General features: G+C 33.8%; 1 protein-coding gene, 1 long non-coding RNA gene and 2 pseudogenes across 3 annotated transcripts; 2 read left to right on the top strand and 2 right to left on the bottom strand.

Moving 5' to 3' along the window:
- Positions 1 to 5729: 5729 nt before the first annotated feature.
- LOC120076626 (uncharacterized) lies at positions 5730 to 7544 on the bottom strand. Its single transcript, XR_005481588.2, has 3 exons — positions 7195 to 7544; positions 6993 to 7062; positions 5730 to 5982 (listed from the first exon to the last, which is right to left on the bottom strand). It is a non-coding gene; the product is annotated as an uncharacterized LOC120076626 (long non-coding RNA).
- Positions 7545 to 10658: 3114 nt separating this feature from the next.
- On the top strand, positions 10659 to 12650 carry LOC120076264 (uncharacterized; annotated as a pseudogene). Its single transcript, XR_016529194.1, has 2 exons — positions 10659 to 11009; positions 11813 to 12650. The product of XR_016529194.1 is annotated as an uncharacterized LOC120076264 (transcript).
- A 6886-nt stretch (positions 12651 to 19536) lies between these two features.
- On the bottom strand, positions 19537 to 20819 carry LOC120076263 (uncharacterized). Its single transcript, XM_039030032.2, has one exon. The coding sequence runs from the start codon at positions 20668 to 20670 to the stop codon at positions 19747 to 19749; it is 924 nt and encodes a 307-aa protein (XP_038885960.2). The 5' UTR covers positions 20671 to 20819; the 3' UTR covers positions 19537 to 19746.
- Positions 20820 to 22118: 1299 nt separating this feature from the next.
- Positions 22119 to 23081, top strand: LOC150036840 (uncharacterized; annotated as a pseudogene).
- Positions 23082 to 24186: the final 1105 nt, after the last annotated feature.

Here is a 24186-nt window from a genome sequence, read left to right as displayed (position 1 = left end):
TATCTTGAAATATGAGTACAATCCCTAAGTTGAATGGATCGAACATCAAGCTTTGGAAGGAAAGCCTAGAGATACTTCTCAAGTGTATGGATTTGGACCTTGCATTAAGGACCAACAAACCTACTTTTATTGAGGAACTACCAAATACGACTAATATAGAGATGTGGGAACGATCGAATCACACGTGTCTGATGATCATTAGACACTCCATTCCAGAATTCTTTCGTGGCACTATCATGGAAAGTGAAAATACCAATAAGTTCCTTGCTCTAATTGATAAATATTTTACTAAAAATAAAAAAGGGGAAGCAAGTAGTCTTTTGACATCTTTAACTTATATGAGGTTTAAGGGAAATGTAAATATAAGGAAGTACATTATGGAAATGTTCAATCTCGCAAGTAAATTAAAGACACTTGATATCTAGATAAATGAAAATTTACTCATGCATCTGGTACTTATCTTTCTTTCTGCACAATTCATTTAGTTTAAGATATGCTATAATACTTAGAAGAATAAATAGAGTATTAATGAGCTTATCTCACAATGTGTGCAAAAAAAGAAGATAGGATTCAGAGAGAAAAGACAGAAAGTGTTCATTTAGCAACTCACTCTCGTGGGTAAATTTTGGTGCTATTACTCATATAAGTATATCAATGAAGGGTTGCTTGTGGAGCCGACCGCCAAGTGATTCTGAAAGATTCATCTATGTGGGCGATGACAAAGCAATTCCAGTTGAAGCTATTGGAAATTTTAGATTACATTTAAATACTGGTTGTATTTGCATCTGAATTAAACTTTTGTTGTACCGTGATTTAGATGAAATTTAGTTTTTATTTTCAGTTTGGACAAATTTGGGTTTTCTTGTTCTTTTGGAAATAATAAAATTAGTCTTTTTCAAGATTACAAGCTTATTGGTACCGGTTCTTTAATTGATAATCAATATATGCTTGATTATTTTGCTTCATTTTACAATATCCTGCTATCTAATTCATGTGGTACAAAACTTAAGTTAAATGAGAATTCTGCTATGTTATGACACAAGTGTTTAGGTCACATCTCTAAACAGAAACTTCAAAGATTTGTGTCAAATGGAATTCTTGATTCCCTTGATTTAAGTAACTTCGAATGTTGTGTGGAATGTATTATGGAAAAATAGACACACATAAGAAAATTAGGTGCCAACAAATGATCAGACATCTTAGAACTAATATATACAGATATTTTTGGTCTATTCCCTACGGCTTCTTGGAATGGAAAACAATATTTTATTACATTCATAGTTGACTATTCAAGATATGGGTACCTGTATTTAATTCATGAGAAATCTCAATCTTTGAACGTTTTCAAGTCTTTCAAAGCTGAAGTTGAACTTCAACTTGGAAAGAAAATTAAGGTTGTCAAATTTGATCGTGGTGGTGAATATGATTGTAGATATGATGGATCAGGTGAACAACATCTAGAGCCCTTTGCCAAATACCTAGAGGAATGTGGAATCGTTCCATAATACACTATGTCAGGCAAATCTAGCATGAATTGTGTAGCGGAAAGGCAAAATAGAATACTTAAGGATATGGTAAGAAGTATGATTAGTCATTCTCTCTACCAGAATCCCTTTGAGGTGCGGCACTAAAGACTGTGATATATATCTGTAATAGGGTGCCTAGTAAAGTAGTAGCTAAAAACCCTTATGAGTTGTGGACAGGAAAGAAGCCTAGTATTAGGCATCTTCACATCTAGGGTTGTCAAGCCGAGGATATGCCTTACAGCCTAATGAAAGAGAATTAGACTCAAGAACTATTAGTTGCTATTTTGATGGGTATTCTAAGCTCTCAAGATTTCAAGTTTTATAATCCCACTTCTGGATCATTGTTTGAGTCGAGAAATGCTAGATTTCTTGAGGATGTTGAGTTTGAGGGGAAGATAACACAAAAAAAGTTGTCTTTCAAGAGGAATTAGTTTTTTTTTCTAATGTGGTTATAAATGATGGTTAGGCTCCAATTCCTGACTTCCCTATTAAGCTATCATAGAATAAGATAACATTGAAGTCCCTATTGTTGAATCTATAGTTCAAACTCAACAACATCAAGAAGTGCCACAAAGGAAATCCACTAGAGAAAGAATTAATGCAATTCCAGATGATTATATTGTATTTTTTCAAGAACATCCGGATGATGGGCGTAATGTAAGATGATCCAATCAACTTCTACAATGTTCTAACTCTCAAAAGTGAATAAATGCTATGGAAAAGGAAATAAAATGTATGAAAGACAATGATGTTTGGGAACTTGTCGAATTTCCATCAGGGGTGAAACCCATAGGTTTTAAATGGATATTTAAAACCAAAAGGGATTCACATGGCAATATCGAAAGATATAAGGCTCGTCTTATTACAAAGGGTTTTACTCAAAATGAAGACATTGATTACATATAGACTTTCTCTCCAGTTTCATTGAAAGGCTCTTTTTTAGGGTAATCATGGCACTGATAGCTCACTTTGATTTAGAGCTACACCAGAAGGAAGTAAAAATTGCATTTCTCAATAGGAACATTAATGATAATTTATCTGGTGCAACCAGAAAACTTTGTGTTTGGTAATTCAAGATTTATGATGTGCAAATTGAAGAAATCCATCTACAATCTCAAGCAAGCCTCTCGTCAATGGTATCACAAATTTCATGATGTGATAATCTCCTTTTGTTTTGAGGTGAATATAGTGGAAGATTGTGTATATCACAAGTTCAATGGGAGTAAATCGATCTTTTTAGTGTTACATGTCGATGACATACTCATAGTAAGTAATGATGTAGGTTTATTGCATGACACTAAGAGATTTCTCAAAAAGAATTTTGAGATGAAAGATCTTGGTGATGCTTCTTTTGTATTAGGAATTGAAATATTGCGAGATCATTCTCAAAATAATTTGATATTGTCACAAAAGAACTAAATTGAAAAGATTTTGAGTAGATTTGGCATGAAAAATTGTGCACCAAGAGATACCTCGGTCACTAAAGTTGATAAATTTCATTTAGGTCAATGCCCCAATACCATACTCAAGACTAAGGAGATGCAGAAGGTTCCCTATGCATTGGCTATTAGAAATATAATGTACGCTCAAATATGTACGCGTCCAGATATTGTGTTCTTAGTTTGAGTGTTAGGCAGATATTTGAGCAACCGAGGGACGGATCATTGGAAAGTAGCCAAATGGGTTATGAGGTATTTACAGAGAACAAAAGATTACATGCTCACTTATCGGAGGTTAGAAGTTTTGAAGATCATTGGGTATTCTGATTCCGATTATGCTGGAGCCAAGATTGCAGAGTTTATAGCATGTTATGAGGCGTCCAATTATGGAATATGGTTTCAAATTTTTGTCACTGGGCTATGTATAGTGGTTGGTATAGAAAGACCACTAAAATTATTTTGTGACATTAAGTTGGCAATGATGTATTCCAAGAACAATAGAAACAATACGAAGTCAAAACATGTAGATGTGAAATTTTTGGTTGTTAAAGAAAGAGTTCAGAATGGTCAAATTTCAATAGAACATATAGGAACAAACTCTATGGTGGCAAATCCATTACCAAAGGTTTACCATCTAAATTTTTTCATGAACATGTTGCTCATATAAGTTTTGGTCACTTTTATGATTACATGATTTAGTGGGAATTTGTTATTACAGATGTATTTTCACCTAATTTTGTTTATTTTCTATATAGAATAAAGTTGATGGTTTATGTTTTATTATTTGAACTTGTTTATCAGGCATGCGGTTTAGCATAATGTTTGTAAGAATGATCTCACTAAGAAATTTGGACCAGTTGGAAATAGGCATGATCTAGATCACTTTGCATGTAGTTTCCATGCTATCCATCCATACTTGATCTATGTCATTGAATGTATTGGAATTGGTGATCAAAGAATGTTTAGTTACCAGGGTAGTGACGAAAGCTGCATTGATTCAGTATTAATACAGGAAATTGAAAAAATTAAACTAAAGGGGAATTTTATTATTGAAATAACTTGTTTATGCGCGCTTAAAGTTTATGTAATTTAATTATATCAGGTACATAGACATAACCCAAGTGAGAGATTGTTAGACGTATTTAAATAATAATACGTTTAATTAAAATATGGGTTACATATGTGGATTAGTAATTTATCACATTAGTTATTTTATTGGACCATATTATGTGATAAAATTAATCTAGGTTCCTAATTGACTATGGACTTAATGGGTAGAACCTCATTCATAGTTAATTAGGGTTTAATGGGAACTCTTACTGAACTAGTATATAAAGAGACCTTAGGCTATGGTTTCCAATATACCAAAACATTAAACACTTAGTATTTCTTGAATCCCATCTAGAGAGATTCCACTAAAGGCATTCAAAGTTGTGGTCGAGGAAGACTATAGTCATCTTTAAAGTTATTGTGGTCTTGAATCTATCATCAATCACAATGGTATCCGGTGTGTTATTTATTCTTGGAAATTTGGCATGAATGATCCTAGGATTTATCTATTCAATATAGATATAAAGTAATTAGGCTAACCATAACAACACAATAACTTTCTAAAAACTTATCTGTATTGAAAATTCCATTAAAATTGATAAACATCGACTTGCAGTGGGGAAAACCACTTAATGGACTCTTGTCGCATCGGTGAAATTGATTTGATTCAAAATTTATGGTTAAGTAGACGATTAAGCTTTATCAATTTAAAATTCATAAAAAGTTCAATTTCTGGTACATAAAAGGACATAATTCATCAATGAAAAACCACAAGTTCTAACTCAAGACTATGACTTTATGATTACACAACATAACCCTAATATTATATAAAATAATAAATGTCATGATCTTTGAAGTACATGATTTTCACAAATAATAGATTCTATGACAATGATATTTTATGATATTGTGTTTCTCTCCATTGATCTTCCTTTAAAACTTAATTAGGTTTGTTTAGGAAGAGAAAGAACTACATTATGAGGCAAAATGAGGGATCGATCCCTAGAATTTTATTTTTATATAAACGTCTCTCATCAAGATGTTTAATTAGGAAATTATCTTTTACTTAATTAGGAACGTAACTTAAAACATGATTCGGATACAAACTGTAATGACTCGATTTTATAAGATATGAGCAATTAGATCGAGGAGGCTTGAGTCATGTGTAAGGTAGAAAGAAAACAAATCAATGGAAATACTTGATTCCTCGCGAGGACATTAGCGCTGCGGCTGAGCAGTGATGGATCAGAACTATAACGGTTTGACAGTGGTCATACGTTGGATTGAACACTTTGTCTGACAGTGGTCATACGTTGGATTGGACACTTTGTCTGACAGTGGTCATATGTTGGATTGAACACTTTGTCTTCCTCTTCACTTGTGGGCACCAATCACCTCTGTTTGCGAGCTTGAAGCTCCGCTGCAGCTGATCCTTCACTTGCAATAGTCGAGTTGCGATTGATGAACATTGGAGCGCATTCCTTCGTTCCAAGAAGATAGTCTTCAATTCTATAGCCTCGAAATATAGGGAGTATGAGAAAATTTTCCCTATCAAGCTTGATCGTGGTTATTTGGTTCAGTAGTTGACTGAGCGACGGATTGCTGATATTTGGGTTCTTATAACGACTCGACCTCCTAGGACTTAAGTTAAATTATTACTAAATACATGCATGTATGGAACTTAAGACGACACCTTTTTATGGTGAAATAAACGTTAAATAAATAAGGTAAGTTCGAAATTCCTTTATTAAATGCAAATATTAAAAACAATAATAGGTACCTATAAATCATAAATGTTAATAAATAAGTCTGAAAACAATTTTTAATACTAGGTTTCAAATATCAAAACTGAAAGTTAAATAAAACATGCAAGGAAATCTAAGTCTCATGAGCGGAAACATAAAACTGGTCCTAGTGGCTCGATCACGAATTCCGCTTGTCCATCGTCGGTGCATCTCTACCTTTACCTAAAACAACAACATGAGAAAGAATGAGTATAAAATACTCAGTAAGTAACCCCACTACTGAGGGTCAGGTTAGGCATCTAGATCCTCTAGATGCCTACCCCTGGTGAAACATATAAACCGTCCTAGTTCTCATGGGACACATACCTACATTAAAAAAAAAAAAAAAAAAAAAAAAAAAAAAAAAAATTCTATCCTACTGTAGCTAAATATGCCCACTACCTCTAGTGAATCTCGAATGAAACACAATATCTGGTGAATCCCAAAGGAAACACAATATCGGGTGAATCCCAAAAGAAACACAATATCGGGTGAATCCAAAGGAAACACAATATCTAGTGAATCCCAAAGGAAACACAATATCTAGTGAATCCCAAAGGAAACACAATCTGGTGAATCTAGAAGGAAACACAATCAGGTGAATCACGAAAAAGAAACACAAATCTGGTGAATCCCGAAGGAAACACAATATCTAGTAGCCATTCTAACTAATCAGTTAAATCACTATCATAGTCTCAACATCATAATTATCACAATATGATCCTATGACATGCATATATGCCTCAACATCATAGCTCTACAACATACATATATGCCTCAATATTCACAGGTCAAATAAAACCTCATGGAATCAAATATGATCTCATGCTAGCATCTAAGTATCTACATGCACAAATAAATCTTTCAGTTTCTCATACAAGAACATGCATCGGTTATACTATACTATCATTCTATCATACCATCGTCATAATATTCATCTATCATACTAGCATACATCTAATGCATGGTTCGTGGACAATTCCAGTACTAAGATTACTTATCTTAATCGAAAGTCCACAAATAAAATCAGACAACCAAACGATGACAACGACTTGAAGTAACGACCCTAACATACGAATACAACCATTAAAATTCCAGTCCAACAGTAACTGCGAAAGCTTAGACCCAAAAACAAAATACCCAAACCACACAATCCGCAACGATTACTAAAATTGAAATGCCCAAGAGCTTACCCTATAGCGAAAACCACTTCCACCTTCCTTGACGACACCCCTTTGACTTTCAAGCTTCTCCAAAACTCGACTTCAAAATCCAACCAAAGACGTGTCAAAAATAATGAAGCAAAACACCATGGGCAATAGTTCTAATTGAGAAAAGAATCACCAAGTTACCCACATCACGAGATTCGGCATAACCCAACGATGAAAAACTTACCCAAAACAAATTTGACGGCAACCACGACGGCGACGGAGGCTGGGCGGCGTCGAACAGACGTGGCTGGCTGGTGGAGGCTTCGGTCGGGGACGAGCTGAAGAGAAAAGGGAGAACGCTCGGGGTCGCAGCTGGTGCAGGCAGTGGCGCGACGAGTCGAGCGGCGGAAGGACTCATGGCTCGGACGCGGGCGGCATTGGCGTGGGAGGCCGGAGTTGGATCTGGGCGGCACGAACAACTGAGACGCGAAGAGGTCGAAGTTGGATCTGGGCTGATCGCGGCTCGGATCTAGGCTGGCGGTCGAGGTCGGCGGCGAGCGACAGGGAGATCTAGGCTGGCGGTCGAGTTTGCGTGAAGGAAAAGGGGGTTTGGGGGGTTTTATAATAATAATAATAATAATAATAATAATAAAAACTAAAAAGGAAATAAAAATAAACTATATTTTATTCTTTTTCTTATTCCACCTTATAATATTAAATTCTTTCCTTCCCAAAATGAAATTAATAACTGCCATTAATTTTCAAATTGAATAATTTCACAATAACAATTAAATTTCCGCCATTACATTTGAAGTCTAAAAAAAAATATATGATGTTACATTCCAGAGTTTTCAGTTGATAAGGAAATATTTACCATGACACTCTGATACCAAAATGAGATTTGAGGAATTGGATTTTGTGGAAATGATTTTCACCAGCTTTCTTGTTATTTCAATCGAAAGAGCCCTTTGGCTTTTATGCACAGAGGCCCCTTGAATTAGGGAAAGTAAATGAAAAGCGGAATATTTAAAAATAACAAATTCCTAGTTACATGAGGCACTATACAATAGGGACACTTCAACAATTCTCTCTAACAAAATGGTAATAGATTTATCCATCTCAAATTATCGTGATGCTCCTCCTTTCGTTTAGCTGATTATACATGGTTGTACACGTAGGCTTTGTTGACTGTATTGCTGATCGTACCATTGATTCTTCTTTTGACTGATTAATGCCTGTAATAGACGTACTCATGTCGATGAACCGACTCGAATCAAGCCCACTAATGATGGATGGAGCAATGTTGGTCAGAGGTGACCGGTAGAGATGTCTATGGACAAGATGGGGTCGGGATGTCATTCTCCATCCCCGTCCCTGCTCTCCATTTCATTTTCCATTCACGTGAAATTCTCTACGGAGATTGGGACGTGGATTCCCCGTGAAAAATTCATGGGAATCGGGTTCCCCACGAGGAATTCGTAGGTATCAGGTTTCCCACGGGAAATTTTTTTCGTTACTTTTTAATAAAAATTCAATTAATTTAAATCACTAATTTAAACAAATTTTAAGTAAATAATTAACTTTATCAATAATTTGTTTATTATGGTTAGTTTTACATGATAATTTGAATTTAAAAATAAAATGCTCAAATTTTGACCTAAAAAAGCTAATTAGTTTCTAGTAGAAAAAGATAAATATAAATAAAATTATTCCCATATATAATCTAAAGGGAAATTATTTCAAATGGTAAAACTGTTGAAAATATTTACAAGGTATAGCAAAATTTTTGAATTATCAATGATAGACTCTGATAGATACTAATAAACTTCTATCAGTGTCTATCAATCTCACTGATAGACATTGATAAAAGTTTATCAATATCTATCAGCATCTATAATTGATAGTTCTAAAATTCTGTCATATTTTGTAAATATTTTATTTTATTTTTCTATATTTAAAAATAGCCTGAATCTATATCTAATTATTCAATTTAAACATATTCATTATCTATCCCAATAAATAATCAAATTTGAAATTTAAATGTAATATTTATATAATAATAATAATAACATAACATTAAAAAAACTATACTAAATAAACATGTAGAAGCTAACCGGGGCGGGAATGGAGAATGAATTTTTTGTCCCTATGCCCGTTTAGCTCATGGATTTTTTTTTCCGCTCCCTCACTCATTCTCCACCTAATCGGAGAATCTCTACGAGGCTTGTCGCGTGGAAAAATTAGACATCTAAAGGGTCCGTGGCTGAGCAAGGTTAAATTTTCTTATTCTTTAGTCACACTTATTAACTATTTCCAAAGTCAAATTCTATGTTTGACTCTCTCCCAACTTTCACAGATTTCCAATTCTTCTAAAATCCTAAATCTTTAATGAATTTAATTTCAAAAAGCTCAAATCCTTTATAAAATAACTTTAAATACATTATCTTATCAAATCAATAAAAGTTTGACTTCCAAAAATCTAAAATTAAAAAGAAAACAAACTTCAATGATGTAAGGTAATTAATTTAATTTTTCTTAGATCTTTGGGTGTTATAAATTACCCTAAATTTTTATTAAAACACACCATATATATTTGGAGAATATTCCAAAACTCCATCCTATTTGGACGAAATTTTAAGATTTCGAGAAAATTTCATGAAATTTCGACATTTTCAAAAAAAATTAATTTGTGTTTTAATTAACTACATTAACAAAATTCAAGTTTTTCAATTTTATGATTCTTATTATACAAAATTCTATAGTTTCACACCAATGTCATTTTGGACAAAGGATTAAGCCTTTCTATGTGCTACTTTTTCAATTTCCAACTTTTCTCAATATTTAGCTTTATTTTCGACCCAAAACTTTCATTTCTAAATAAATTGATTTTGAAAAAACCACAAAAAAAAACCTATATTTATTTATAACCTAATTCAAATTTTTTTCATTAAATTTTTACATTATTTCACCTCAAAATTTAATTGATATAATTTCTTTTTTCGTTTACCATCCAAAACTTTCACAATTTTCACATCATTTCGTCTCAAAATATTCTAAAACTTTATATTATTTTGTAATTGTTTATCCATTTATTTTAAAATTTCCCCTCTCTCATCAACATTTGCACATACATTTACAATACACATCTAAACATCTAAATGTTGTCTTACTTTATACAAATTGTGATTAAAAATGGTCAAATATAGTCTAATTAAGCTACAATAAAAGTTTCACTAACTAATTACAACCATTTTCATGAATCTCCATACTTTTTTTTTTTAATTTCCATCGATATTTTCATAAAATCGAGAGCTCGATATTTTCATCGACATACACATTTCAAACCTTGAATAGAATCTTCTAAAAAACAATTACTTTACATCAATAAATAATTTATATAAATTAAAAATAAAATAAAACCCTTATAAATCAATTAACGGCCTTCTTGTCTTACCAATTCAACCTCCTTACAACTTTCAATATTGAAAAGACCATCGTTTTTTTTTATTCAACTTCAAACGTATCGATTGTTCACCTTAACTTCTTACTAATTCAACGCTTAAAAGTTCTTCATTTTGACAACTTCTTTCTTTTATTTTCTTTTCTTTTTTGGTAGACCTTGACATGTTCATTACTTTCAATTCTCCATTATAAATCTTCTCCTCCTCCTTCTCTATCTTCTCCTCCATCCTTTGAGAAAAACAAAACATGGCGTTGCTCGAAATCGTCAATATCTTTCAAGAGACGTTTGAAATCATCCTCCATGGAGAAAAATTTTCAGCCAAATCGCTCTTTCATTAATTCTACCTCTTACCTTCATCTTCTTGGCTCATATGGAGATTTCTAATCTTCTCTTTGGCAACTTCTTCTACCAACTATCATTTCTACACAAAAACAACCAAGATCAAGATGTTCGCAAATACAATGAACTATCTGATCTCATCACCCCCAAATTCACCTTCTTTTGGCTCTTCAACATCTCTTACATCGTCTTCCTCTTCGTTTTCTCTCTCCTTTCGACCTCCGCCGTCGTTTATGCCGTCGCTTGCATACACACAGGTAAGAGCAAAGAAACAACAACCCTACTCTCTAATTTGGCCATGAAGTTTTTGAGATTTAAGTATGTGTTGTTGTTGTTGTATTCGTTTTGAAAAAGCTTTAATTTTGATCCTTGCATTTTATGGTTTTTGAATTGTACCTCTTTTGTTTGTCAACCTTTAAATTGGGTGATGATTCGTCATGTAATATTTAGTGAGTTTTTCTCTCTAAATTGAAATTTGTATTTTTCTTAAGGAAAACACAAGTGCTTTTCATTGAGTTAAGATCCAACACATGGATGAAGTTGGAGGAAAGTAGAAGCACAATAACTAAGAAAAAAAAAAGCTTAGATTTAGTGCATCAAGTAGATTAAAAAACACATAAATTGTAATTCTTATTCTAAATTTTCATAATCTCACAAAATTATGTTATTAAGCTTATCGATGACAAATTGGATACTTAGATTGTTTGATATGATTTTCTTCGTTGTTCTAAGTTGTTTCGAACTTTTTATAAGGGGATTGACTCTTCCCCTTAAGACCTATTTTCTTGAGTTGTGTGAGATTTTTCCGTTCGTTGTTTGTTTTCTTTGTCTTTGTCCTTGTTTTTTTATAGCTTTTGATTATGCCTTGAGGACATGCTTAAAGAAAATTAATACCATCATTAATATTAGCTAAAAAATATTGGAAAAAAATGTACAAACGATTTACATTGAAACTTTTTAAACAAGGACTAAAACAACTATAGCGTACAAAATAAGTTAAAATGTAAGGTTGACTTTTTTCTTCTCTATGAAAATTTCCTAATTCCACTGATGAACGTAGGTCGAGAGATATGTTTCAAGCAGATCATCAGCATCGTGCCCAAGGTTTGGAAGCGACTTGTAGTCACGTTTTTCTGCATTTTCGCCTCGTTTTTCGCCTACAATCTGGTCGCAGTATTTGCTTTCATTTTGCTTCTTTTCATTCTCCTACTACAATATGGGCCATATGGGGATGTCAATGGTTCAATCTTCGTTGTCTTCTTCATTCTCTACTTCGTCGGCTTATTATATTTAAGCATCGTAGTTCAACTTTCGAGTGTTGTATCGGTTTTAGAAGAGTCGTGTGGATTTAAAGCAATGGCAAAGAGCAAGGCACTATTGAAGGGAAAGATGTTATTAGCTACAGTCATGTTGTTGCTTATCAATATCTCTTTGGTGATCATTCAACAAGCTTTTTTGAAGTTCGTGGTCCATGGAGTCTGGTTTGGAATGGTTGGGAGGGGTATTTTGGGAATAGTCTGCTTGTTCTTGCTTTTGAATTTCTTCTTATGGCAGCTGGTGTTGGAGACAGTGTTGTATTTTGTCTGCAAAGAACACCACCAAGAGATTATCGACAAGTCGGCGCTATCGAATCATCTTCAAGTTTATTTGTTGAATGGGTATATCCCTTTGACACACAAAAATATTGAGCTTGAAAAGCTTGAAGTTTGATTTGTTCAAACGTTTGGCCTGTGTGTGTGTTTTTTTTTTTTTTTTTTTTGGGGGGGGGGTTTATGTTTTATTACTCTTTTGTTTGTTACAAAGAATTTAGGAAAAGAGTTATAGGGTGAAAATGTGACGACATTTGTTACCAAATTTCCTTTTATACAGAATTTTATAATAAGATTTCTTTTATTACATATTTTTGTTTTGAAAAATATAGGTTTTTCTAGTATGACTTTGGAGTTTGGAGTTCACAGATTAATTATGTTAGAGATTTGGTGTTGCCAATATTTTTTAAGAATGTTGTAGTTGTTGTCCCCTATGACATTTTTTATCTTGTACCTTGGATTGTCTTTCAGGATGTCTCTACAGTTGCCATTCCAGACAGTCTGATGTTCCACAGATTATTGATTCTATAGAATATTTTTTTTCTTATTAGCTGTCTATTCTTCTGATTTTTTTAATAGAAGTCCGTATTCCGCTTTAGGCCTAAAGACTCCTCTATAGATATGGACAGAAAAAGTTCCAAGTTTGGATCATCTTAGAGTGTTTGGATGTTCAGCTTATGCTCATGTTAAAGAAGGGAAGCTGAATAAGAGGGCACTGAAATGTATGTTTATTGGCTATCCTCAAGGTGTTAAAGTATATAAACTTTGCTGCTTGGAAGAGGACAGAAATAAATGTATTATCAACAGAGATGTGACCTTTAATGAAATAGACATGCCATTTTATGTCAAAGAGCAGCAGAAACAACAGACAGTTGATTATGTTGAGGCAGAGGATAGAATTGATTCTAAAGCACGACCATCAGTTAGTTTAGGCAAATCCATTGATCAGTCATCCAGTTCTGATGGTAGACAACCTCAACTACAGAGGACTTTGATTGATGAGGGAGCTTTCGGTGAAGAAAGTTCAAGTAGTAGTGACCTACAGAACTATCAGCTTACACATGACAGACCGTAGCGGATGAGGCAGGCTCCTACGAGGTATGGTTATGCTGATTTAATTGCTTATGCTCTTACTTGTGCAGTTGACAGTATTGAAGCAGAGCCTCGTACTTTTGAGGAGGCAATTGTATCTGATTGAAGGAACAATGGAAGGATGCTATGGAAGCAGACTTGTTCTCATTCCAGAACAATCAGACATGGTCAGGCCTCCTAATCAGAAACTCATTTAGTCAAAGTGGATTTATAAAATCAAGCCAGGTACAGGAGGTGACAACAAGCCTCAAAGGAACCAACAATTAACATTCTGAGCTTCTTAAAGGAACATGATCTTGATCTGAGATAGCCGACATGTCGATACTCTCAAAATGATTCGATTTGCAGACGAAATAGAGCATCGTCTCCAACACGAGTGACCACAACAAGAAAACCAATATCAATAATAGTAATGACAAGCTGCCCAACACATGCATCCACATAATCATTGACGGTAACAATAAAAGCATATTTCTAACAAGAGCCTCTAGCCAAAGAAAAATCCCAAAACCAAAATAAATCGTCAACACGATAGCCTTCTACCCAATAATTTTTCACCTAAGATAGTATCAGAAAGCAAACACCTAACCCTTTCCATTATGGTTCTGTTTAACCTCTCAGCAACCCCATTTTGTTGAGGTGTATACCTCACAGTTCTATGCCTAGTTATACCATTATCACTACAAAATTTGTCAAAGTATTCATTGCAAAACTCAAGCCCATTATTGGTTCTAAAGTATTTGAACATTTTAGATGTTGGTTTTCCATTCCTTAATATTCCCAAAAACTTGATCCTTAGTTTTAAGAAAGTATATCTAGTTCTTCCTAGAAAGTCATTTATAAATGTTAGAAAATACCTTGAGCCACTAAGGCTTGGTGTAAGAGATGGTCCCCATAGGTCAGAATGGATATAATCAAATTTTTCTTTGTGGTATGCTGAGATTTTGTGAAACTCTGTCTGGTTGATTTACCTAGAATGCAGTGTTCAAAAAAAGAAATGTGCTCACTGATATCTTTGGGCAGTATACCTTGTTTGGACAGTGCTTGCATCATTTTTCACTGATATGGGATAGTCTTTTATGCCACAAGTCAACCTCTATTAAGCTCGCTGTTGAAATCGTATAGGCACTTGTCATCATCTTTACTCCTCTCACACAATAAAGGTCATTGACCTTTTCACCAACCAACACAACATTGGAATCCTTAATCACCTAAAGGACTCCATCTTTTCCTCTACACTCGCACCCAATGGAGTCAAGTATAACCAGAGATATGATGTTTCTCTTGAGTAAAGGTACATGTCTCACATTTCTGGAAGCTTGATTGATCCATCCTTTAGCTTCAACGATACCGAACCAACCCCTTTGATCTTGCAGGCTTCATTGTTCCCCATGTACACAGATTCTTCATCTACATCCTTGTAAGTATTAAACCAAGGTCTGAAGGGTATCATATGATAGGTACAACTGGAGTCAAGTACCCAGTTATGTTTCCCAAGAGGACTGATTTGGTTGGTTTGGTTTCTGGTGGAGGCTAAGGCATCAGAATAAAAGTAGGAACATTTAACCACTGATTCTTCTAGTTGTTTTCCCTTCGGATCCTTCTTTTTTTTCCTATTTTTTCCATTTTAAGTTGTATCAATCTCTCATCAAGTGTCCTTTCTTATTGCAGTAATTGCATCTTAGCTTAGTCTTAGGTTTATGCTATTCACCTGACTGATTTTTATTCCCTTTAGACTGATTCTGCTTGTTCTTACCCTTAACAAGCAATCCCTCTGTAGCAGGCTGCTCCTTTTTGACTGACTGAAGCTCTAACTCTCTAGTTCTTAATGCTGAAATGATGACATCAATGGTAACTGATTCTCTGCCCTATTTTGAGGCATTATTCACCTCTTTATAGGCTTCAGGTAGAGAGTTCAATATCACAAAGGCTTCATTCGCATCGTTAATTTTCTCGCCAAGGCTCTTGAAATCAGAAACTATCCTTTTGAACTCATCCAATCTAATAGTGGCTTGACAGAATCCATATTCAAAGTGAAGAACTTCTCCCTTAGATACATCTCGTTGAGGAGTTCCTTTGTTGCAAAAGACCTTCCAGCTTGACCCACATCTTGTAGGTCGTGTTTTGATCAATCACTAGTCTCAAAATGCTGTCATTGAGATTGAGAACCAGTCCCATAAGTTGTAAGCTCCATGTCTTCCCTTTCTTGCACCGATATTGTAGGTGGAAAAGTTGACGGGGTCTAACAAGCCTTGTGAGCTCTATGTTGTCCAAGAATAGCTTTGATTTTGGCCTTCCATAGGCCAAAATTACGCTTCCTATCGAACTTCTCAATTTTATACCTTGCAACAGCCATCTCTGATCTGATCGACTATCGAGTCTAGATTTCTTGAGCATCTTTATGCTCAAAGAATGTTGACCTTGATGATCTTGAAATGCTCTGATATCACAAATTGTTGGGTTAATCACTCTTCACTAGGCACAAATAATCAAGATCAACATTGGAATGATGAAGAAAAGGCTAAGAAATATTTTGCCAAATTCTCGATGATCGATACTCGACGCTCGACGTGTTTCTACTCGATGCTCGATGAGAATTCTCTTCTTTTTCTGACAAGTCTCTGTTCAATCTTTGATGGAACTTGATCAAAACTGAACTGATACTCGATCTTACTCGATGAGTCTTGAACAATACTCGGTACGACTCGAAGGTGAAAACGATCAACTTGAAGCTACTGGATAGCGAAGATCGATACAGGATTCAACTCGATAATCTGTTATTCGATGCAATTTGAAAATAGATCGTATGCCGTGCGATTTGTAGAAAAATTGAAGACAAATGAACAAGAAGAAGAAACCAGAGGTTTACGTGGTTTCGACAAGATTGCCTACATCTACGGGAAGATTCAAGTTCTTTTACTATAGAAGATTGCGTACAACTTTTTGTTGTTTACAAAAAACTAGGAAATGATGATCACTCACACTGTTTTTCTTTTACTGATCAGAGGTATTTAAAAAACATACCAACTGAGCGTTACATCATAAAATTTGTTATAAACAAATAAAAAAATGAGGTATTTGAGTTACAACTTCTTCACTAAGTTTGCAGTTGGGCCAAGTGAATGGTGCCAAAGATATGGATTTAGTTGAGTCTCAATTGTAGTGGCATCTGGAATTTGGGGATTGTTCTGTTGCACCACAGTCTCTGGCATATTGTTTTCCCTTGATGATTGGTGCACAAACAAAACAGCCAAAAAAAAAAAAAAAAAGGCTAAAAGAGAACACAAAAAGGGTCACAGCAAAAGCGTCTAAGATTGCTTTGGTACCATAGAAAATAAAATTGTGGAGAGTCACAGTACCAGTGAGGAAGAAATAATCTTATAACTTTTTTTATTAATGACGAATTCTACTTCCATATTTATACAGTGTGTTTGAGTAAATAATGAAACTACAGTAACTAAATCTAGTTCAAATGGACCTAAAAAATCAGGTAACAAAATGACTATTCTACAGCTTCCAACAATAGACTAGTTCACTGCTATAATGAAACACAAATTGACTTGGAAAAAAACTAAAAAAATTTAAAAATAAAAGTGATTAAGAATTCATGTTTATTTAATAAAGGTAAAATCATAATTGAAAACATGGAAGGAAACAAACATAATATTTAAAAAAAAAAAAAAAAACTGAAAACACAATTGTTATCTAATGGAGTACTAGCTAATTATAATTTACCCTTCACGTCCTTCCATCAATATACTCTCAATGTTTAGTTTCATTGGCAAGGCTTTAGTACTTGTAATTCATACCTAGTAATTGAGGTTTATATTTAATGAAGGAGTAATCTTTACAGAAACACACAAAAAAAAGAAAAAAAGAAAAAAAAAACAAAGAAACAAATTCTTCAATATAACTTCATCTGGCTTAACGATAACCCAACATGGAGGTCTTAAATAAATTTAGTTAGTAAAATAAGGCTGTCCTTATTGGTAAGAAGGACAAAAGTCACTCAAGATGGCTTTTCATATGTCGAGTACGAAAGGATTATGCATTCTCCTTAGTACACAATTCGAAGGAAACTCAACATCAGAACGCTTGAATCTTTTATCTGATATTCTGAAGGAAAAAGCACAGGATCTTACTATATTTGTACTGAGTTTTGGCCTAGAGTTTTGAGAGATTCTATACCCTTAATAACCCTATTGACGTCTTTGCATTCTGCATTATATGATATTTCTCTTTGTTAATAAAATTGTTATTCTTTTATTCGTAGATATAGCTAACAAAATGTAGTTTATGCTTTCTCGCTTTCTTTATTTATCGGTTTCATAACACTTAGAATGAATGCCACTTCAAGCCATGATTCTCCTATCATCTTCAATTAGCCATCCCATGTCAAATACTTCAATGTACCAAACATGAGAAGAATCTCCAAAGAGTTGTCAATGGAAATTTTAGTAAAATGACTCTTGATCATAACATTAGTTCCCAAACCCCAGTTGGGTTGTTCTCTTCATTAGTGGATTTGAGGTTTTCAATATCTACTTTGATGAATTATTTTATCCTTATGATTACTAAAATCCAAATCCTGTGCTTCTCCCTCTCAAACAATACAAATCATTCTTATTATTTCTCTATAGAAGTTGGAGTAAAACTGTTAGTAACTCAAAATTGCAAATTAGTTTGAGAAGCTGTGCTGGAACTAAGTATTGAAAGAAGAGATCTATGTTGAACAACTAGACGGATTCATCATATAAGGACAAGAGTAGAAAGTTTATTTGTTGAAAAAGGCTCTTTATGGGTTGAAGCAAGCTCCTAGGGCATGGTACACCATGATGGATGATCACTTGTTGAACCTGGGTTTTGTGAAGAGTCTAAGTGAACCCACACTCCATGTAATGAAATCAAGAACTGCTATTGTGATTGTATCTCTCAATGTAGATGACTTGCTAGTGACAGGAAGTGATGATGTTTAGAGATATTCAAGCAAGAATTGATGAAGGTATTTGAGATGACTGATTTAGGTCTGATGTATTACTTCCTAGGTATCGAGATTCAGCAAAGGCAGAATGAAATGCTTCTTTGTCAGAAGAAGTATGTAAGAGAGATATTGAAGAGGTTCAATATGGAGGAGTGTAAGAGTGTGAACACTCCAATGATTCAGAAGGAGAAGTTGCAAAAGGATGATGGAGAGGAACCTGCCGATGAAAATGTGTACAGAAGTCTAGTTGGATGTCTCATGTATCTCACATCCATTAGGCCTGACATTATATACACTATAAGTGTCTTATCTAGATTTCTTCACTATCCAAGCAAGAATCATATGGTTGCTGGAAAAAGGGTTATAAGATATCTGAAAGGCACACTGTCTTTTGGGATCAAATTTAGTAAAGTTGAAAATTTTGAGTTGCAAAGTTGCTCAGATAGTGAATGGGTTGGGTCATTAGATGATATGAAGAGCACCTCTGGCTATTATTTCACTTTTGGCTCAGGATGTTTCTCATGGTATTCAAGAAAGCAAGATATAGTGGCTCAGTCAACTGTAGAAGTAGAGTTCATTGCAGGGACGACAGCAGTCAACCAAGTTGTTTGGTTGAAGAAATTGATGCACGACTTGCATCTGAAGCAGGAAAAGTGTGTGAAGGTGTTTGTGGATAATCAAGCCACTCTAACCATTTCATTGAATCCAGTCTTTCATGGAAGGACCAAACATTTTAAGATCAAGTATTATGTTCTGAGAGAGATGCAAAAGGAAGGAAAAGTACAACTGGTACATTGCAGCTCAAAAAAGAAAATAGTTGATATCTTCACTACGTCTTTTTGTGTGAGTCATTTTCAAGCTCTTAACAGTATGTTAGGTGTTTGCAGTATTTGAATTAAGAGGAGAATGTTAGTAACTCAAAATTGCAAATTAGTTTTTGAGTTGGTCTAGTCAATTCCTAGTTTCTAGGAAATAGTTGAAGTTATTTTTAGTTGTAGTCAAGTCTAAGTTCCTAGTCTCGTGGAGTTAGTGGGATTAGTTGCTAACATTGTGGAATCTATTTTTAGATTCAAGATATGTATTTATATGGAGTTTTCTAGAATGAAATGAACACACTTCCCATTTTTCTCATTTTCCTCTCATTAATTAGAACAACAAAAATCTATACAATTCATCAAGCACATACATACACTTGGAGCATAATAGTTGAAAAAAGAATCCAATTTGCAATCTCCACAAACTTTTTCCCCAAACTACATTGGTAGAAGTAAATCATATAGATATTTATGTCATACATATAAAAACGACTTCTCCATTCAAAGGAACCAACAATTAACATTCTGAGCTTCTTAAAGTAACATGATCTTCATCTGAGATAGCTGACATGTCGATATTCTCAAGATGATACAATTTGCAGATGAAATAGAACATCGTCTCCAACACGAGCGACCACAACAAGAAAACCAATATCAACAATAGTAATGACAAGCTGCCCAACACATGCATCCACATAATCATTGATGACAACGATAAAAGCATCTTTCTAACAAGAGCCTCTAGCCAAAGAAAAATCCCAAAACCAAAATAAATCGTCAACACGATAGCTGTCGCGGATGCCATCTTATCCTTCAAAAGCAACCTACTCTTGGCCAAGGCTTTAAACCCACATGACTCTTCCAACACAGAAACTACACCAGCTAATTGAAACGCCACTACCAAATACAACAACCCAACAAAGTAAAAAACAAAAGCCACACTGAAAGTTATTTCATCGACTTTCCCAAATGGCAAAACAATCAAGAAAAAAGCAAATCCAGCTATGATATGATACACCAAGAAAACCAAAAGAACACAAAGAAATGTGACAAGAACTCGCTTCCAAACCTTGGCCACGAGGCTCATGGTATCCTTAAAGGACGGTTCATGGCTGGTGTATAAGGCGGCAACGGTGTGAGACACGCCAGCGACGGAGAAGATCGAGTAACCAAAAAGCGATATCATGAGTAAGACAAAGTCGTAGGGCCAAAAGAGGGTCATATTGTGGAAGAAGAGATGTGATGTATTCCCATAATCATGGAGGTTTCTTAAGAAGCCATTTATGATTCCCATGAAGGTCCAAAGAATGTAGTTTAGAGGGTGGATGAAGCAAAGAGCTGCCATGGCAAATTTCTTTTTGTTTTTGTTGATGATTTGGTAGGTTTCTTTGAAAATTTCAAATGTTCCAAGGAACTGCATTTCTTTATGCTTCACATCCATCGGATTTTGGATCAATCTTCTGTATTTTTTGTTAAAAGTGAAGAAGAAGAAGAAGAAAGAAAGAAGGGTTTGTAAGGAGATAAGGTAAAGTGATGCTTTTGTGAGGATAAGAAAAGAGATATAAATGAAGTTGTCGGCAAGAGAAATATCAACCATTGAATTGGTCATGGGGTGGGGTAGGCTTCATTGATGGAATTAACTTACTTATCCAATTATTCAAAATGGAAAAGTGGACTTTCGGCTAGTTATGAGACAAGAATTTTCTGAGGAAATTTCAAATATTTTGAAATGTATTTTCTGTTAATAATTCACTTTAATGTTTCAAAGCTTAGGTCTTTGTCGATGTTTCTGTGTACACATAGGTCAATAATTCAACTATATGTATAATACATCATTATAAGCATAACATTTAGTTTTTTCTTTTTTTAATACAACAATTATGGGAGTGGATATTGACCTTTAACTTTTAAGGATGGAAGTCATGCTAATTACTATTGAAGTAAACTCATTTTGTCAACGTTGAACTATAAAATTAATTTCTAGTTTGGGAAATCGGGAAATGGTCATAAAGATATCCTCATTTTGAAAAATGGCAAAATAATATTTTTAATGAATAATGTCCATTGCAAATTCAGGTGCCTTCCTCCCATGTTATTGTCTTATATTTTTACCCCTCTATTTATGCTGGCAAGATATTTATGGGAATTGTAATAATAAATCTCATCACGTTTGACAATCATTAGGTTTTGGTTTTTAGTTGTTGAAAATTAAGTCTACAAACACTCCTATTAGCTTTAAATTTCTTTATTCTCTACTTTTTATCGACGTCTTTAAAAACCTAAACAATTTTTGAAAATTAAAAAAATGTAGGCCTCATTTAGTTACCATTTAATTTTTTGTTTTTCGTTTTTGAAAATTTGACCATTCTAACCTTTTCGTAATTTTTTTATGTGAAGAAACTTAAACATTTCATTCAATTCAAAATTACAATTTAAACAATCACATACTTTCAACCTAGAAAAAGAAAACCAATCAATCCTCAAATAACATAAAATAGATTTTCATACATCCAAAACATATTTTTTCGTTCTATCAAATCATAATAGTCAAATTCCTACTTTGGAAGGGATGGAGAAACTTCTTACTCGTATTAATAACCTACATTTCTCACTTCAAAAATCCCCATCCTTGAGAAAACATTAACTTCCTAAGATGTATGAACTTGCATATATAAACCTTAAACGTTATGAATTAACTGATTTGAAGACAAACGAATTGTGTGAGATTTCTCTTGGGTTGTGTCAGACAAACGAATTGCATATATGAACTTGCATCTAACTTATTTTCTCGAGTTGTTTGGAATTTTTCTGTTCGTTGTTTGTGTTCTTTGTCTTTGTCATTGTTTTTTTATAGCTTTTTGATTGTGTCTTGACTCGATGCTTAAAAAAAAAATTAATACCATTATTAATATTAGCTAAAAAATATTGGAAAAAATGTACAAATGATTTACATGGAAACTTTTTAAACAAGGACTAAAACAACATAGCGTACAATATAAGTTAAAATGTAAGGTTACTTTTTTCTTCTCTATGAAAATTTCCTAACTCCACCCATGAACGTAGGTCGAGAGATATATTTCAAGCAGATGATTAGGATCGTGCCCAAGGTTTGGAAGCGACTTGTTGTCACGTTTTTCTGCGTTTTCGCATCGTTCTTTGCCTACAATCTGCTTGCAGTATTTGCTTTCATTTTGCTTCTTTTCATTCTCCTGCTACAATATGGGCCACAAGGCGATGTCAATGGTTCAATCTTCGCAGCGTCGTAGTTCAACTTTCGAGTGTTGTATCGGTTAGAGAAGAGTCGTGTGGATTTAAAGCAATGGCAAAGAGCAAGGCACTATTGAAGGGAAAGATGTTATTAGCTACAGTCATGTTGTTGCTTATCAGTATCTCTTTGGTGATCATTCAACAAGCTTTTTTGAAGCTTGTGGTCCATGGAGTTTAGTTTGGATGGTTGGGAGGAGTATTTTGGGAATAGTCTGCTTGTTCTTCCTTTCGAAATTTCTTCTTACGGTAGCTTGTGTTGGAGACAGTGTTGTATTTTGTCTGCAAAGAACACCACCAAGAGAATATCGACAAGTCGGCGCTATCGAATCATCTTCAAGTTCATTTGTTGATTGGCTATATCCCTTGACACACAAAAATGTTGAGCTTAAAAAGCTTTAAGTTTGATTTGTTCAAACGTTTGGCTTGTGTATTTCTTTTAGGTTCTGTTTCCATGTTTTGTTACTCGTTTGTTTGGTACAAGGAGTTTAAAGGACAATATATGGTTGCAAGGTGAGAAGGTGAAGACATTTGTTATTAAATTTCCTATTATACAAACTTCTATAATACGATTTTTTTTTTTTACTACATATTTTTGTTTATGAAAATATAGGTTTTTCTAGTATGACCTTGGAGTTTGGATTTATGATTTTTAAGGGACATCAAGCCTAATTTATTTGTTGATGTTGAGTATTGAACGTTAGAAATGAGTCATATTATAACTTTTATATGTGATGCACGTCCTATTCTTTTTATTATCAATTAATTTTGAGATAAAACATGTGTAAAAGATAAAAAATATAAAATTTCGATATAGTATGAGAACCTAAGAAACCTAAACCTTACTTGTCTAAGTATGGAACACATCTTATTATGAATCTATAAATAAAGATAAGTCAAAAAGTGTAAATAGGTAGAGAATGGACACAAAGATTCACATAGTTCACTAAGGATATGTTAGTTACATTCACGTATGGAGGGATAACAATTTACTATTAAAGATAATAATTCAAATTACGGATAAGAGGTGCCCCTAGGCTTAGGTAGACTCCCTCTATTTGATTGTTTAAAACGCCAAATAATAGAATCAAGATATTCGAGCAGATATTTTTTCTTAAAATAGCTTTTTATTAGCAAAGGGTCACAATAGTCGACGGAAGTATGTTATAGTTTCTCCCCATTCTAAAATTTTGTTCACTTTTTTTTATTTCCTCCAACATAATATTTACCCAAATATCTAGAATCTAAGCATATATTCAACCAATTGTATGGTTTTCTTGAATATGAAGAGCTTGTACTGAGGACATGAGTTATTCGAAAATAATGATTTACCAAATGAAGTCATGTATTAATGGTAGTTGAAGCATAAATAAAGGCTTCTTTTAAAATCACTTTGAATAATTACCGTGCGTTTAAGAATATATTTGAAACGATTTTGAAATTGTCAAAATTACATACGTATCTCCATACAAACAAGCATGTCATGATAATTCAAAAACAATTTTATGTTCGATTTTACATTTTTAAACATGATTATTTTGAATCATTAAAAACATGTTTGAGAGTTATTCGATTATAATCTTCCTTTTTTTTTTCTTTACATTCTTGAAAGTCTATCGATTACTAGGGTTCTCGTTCGATAACCATGTCATTTTTTGCTTTTTGAAAATCTGTTTTTTGGTTTTTAGTTTCT

Source organism: Benincasa hispida, chromosome 4 (assembly GCF_027475165.1).
Source record: "Benincasa hispida cultivar pf3 chromosome 4, pf3_genome.v1.1, whole genome shotgun sequence".
Classification (NCBI taxonomy): domain Eukaryota; kingdom Viridiplantae; phylum Streptophyta; class Magnoliopsida; order Cucurbitales; family Cucurbitaceae; genus Benincasa; species Benincasa hispida.
Note: the sequence above shows the minus strand (reverse complement) of the source record. Positions and strands in the feature narration are given on the sequence as shown.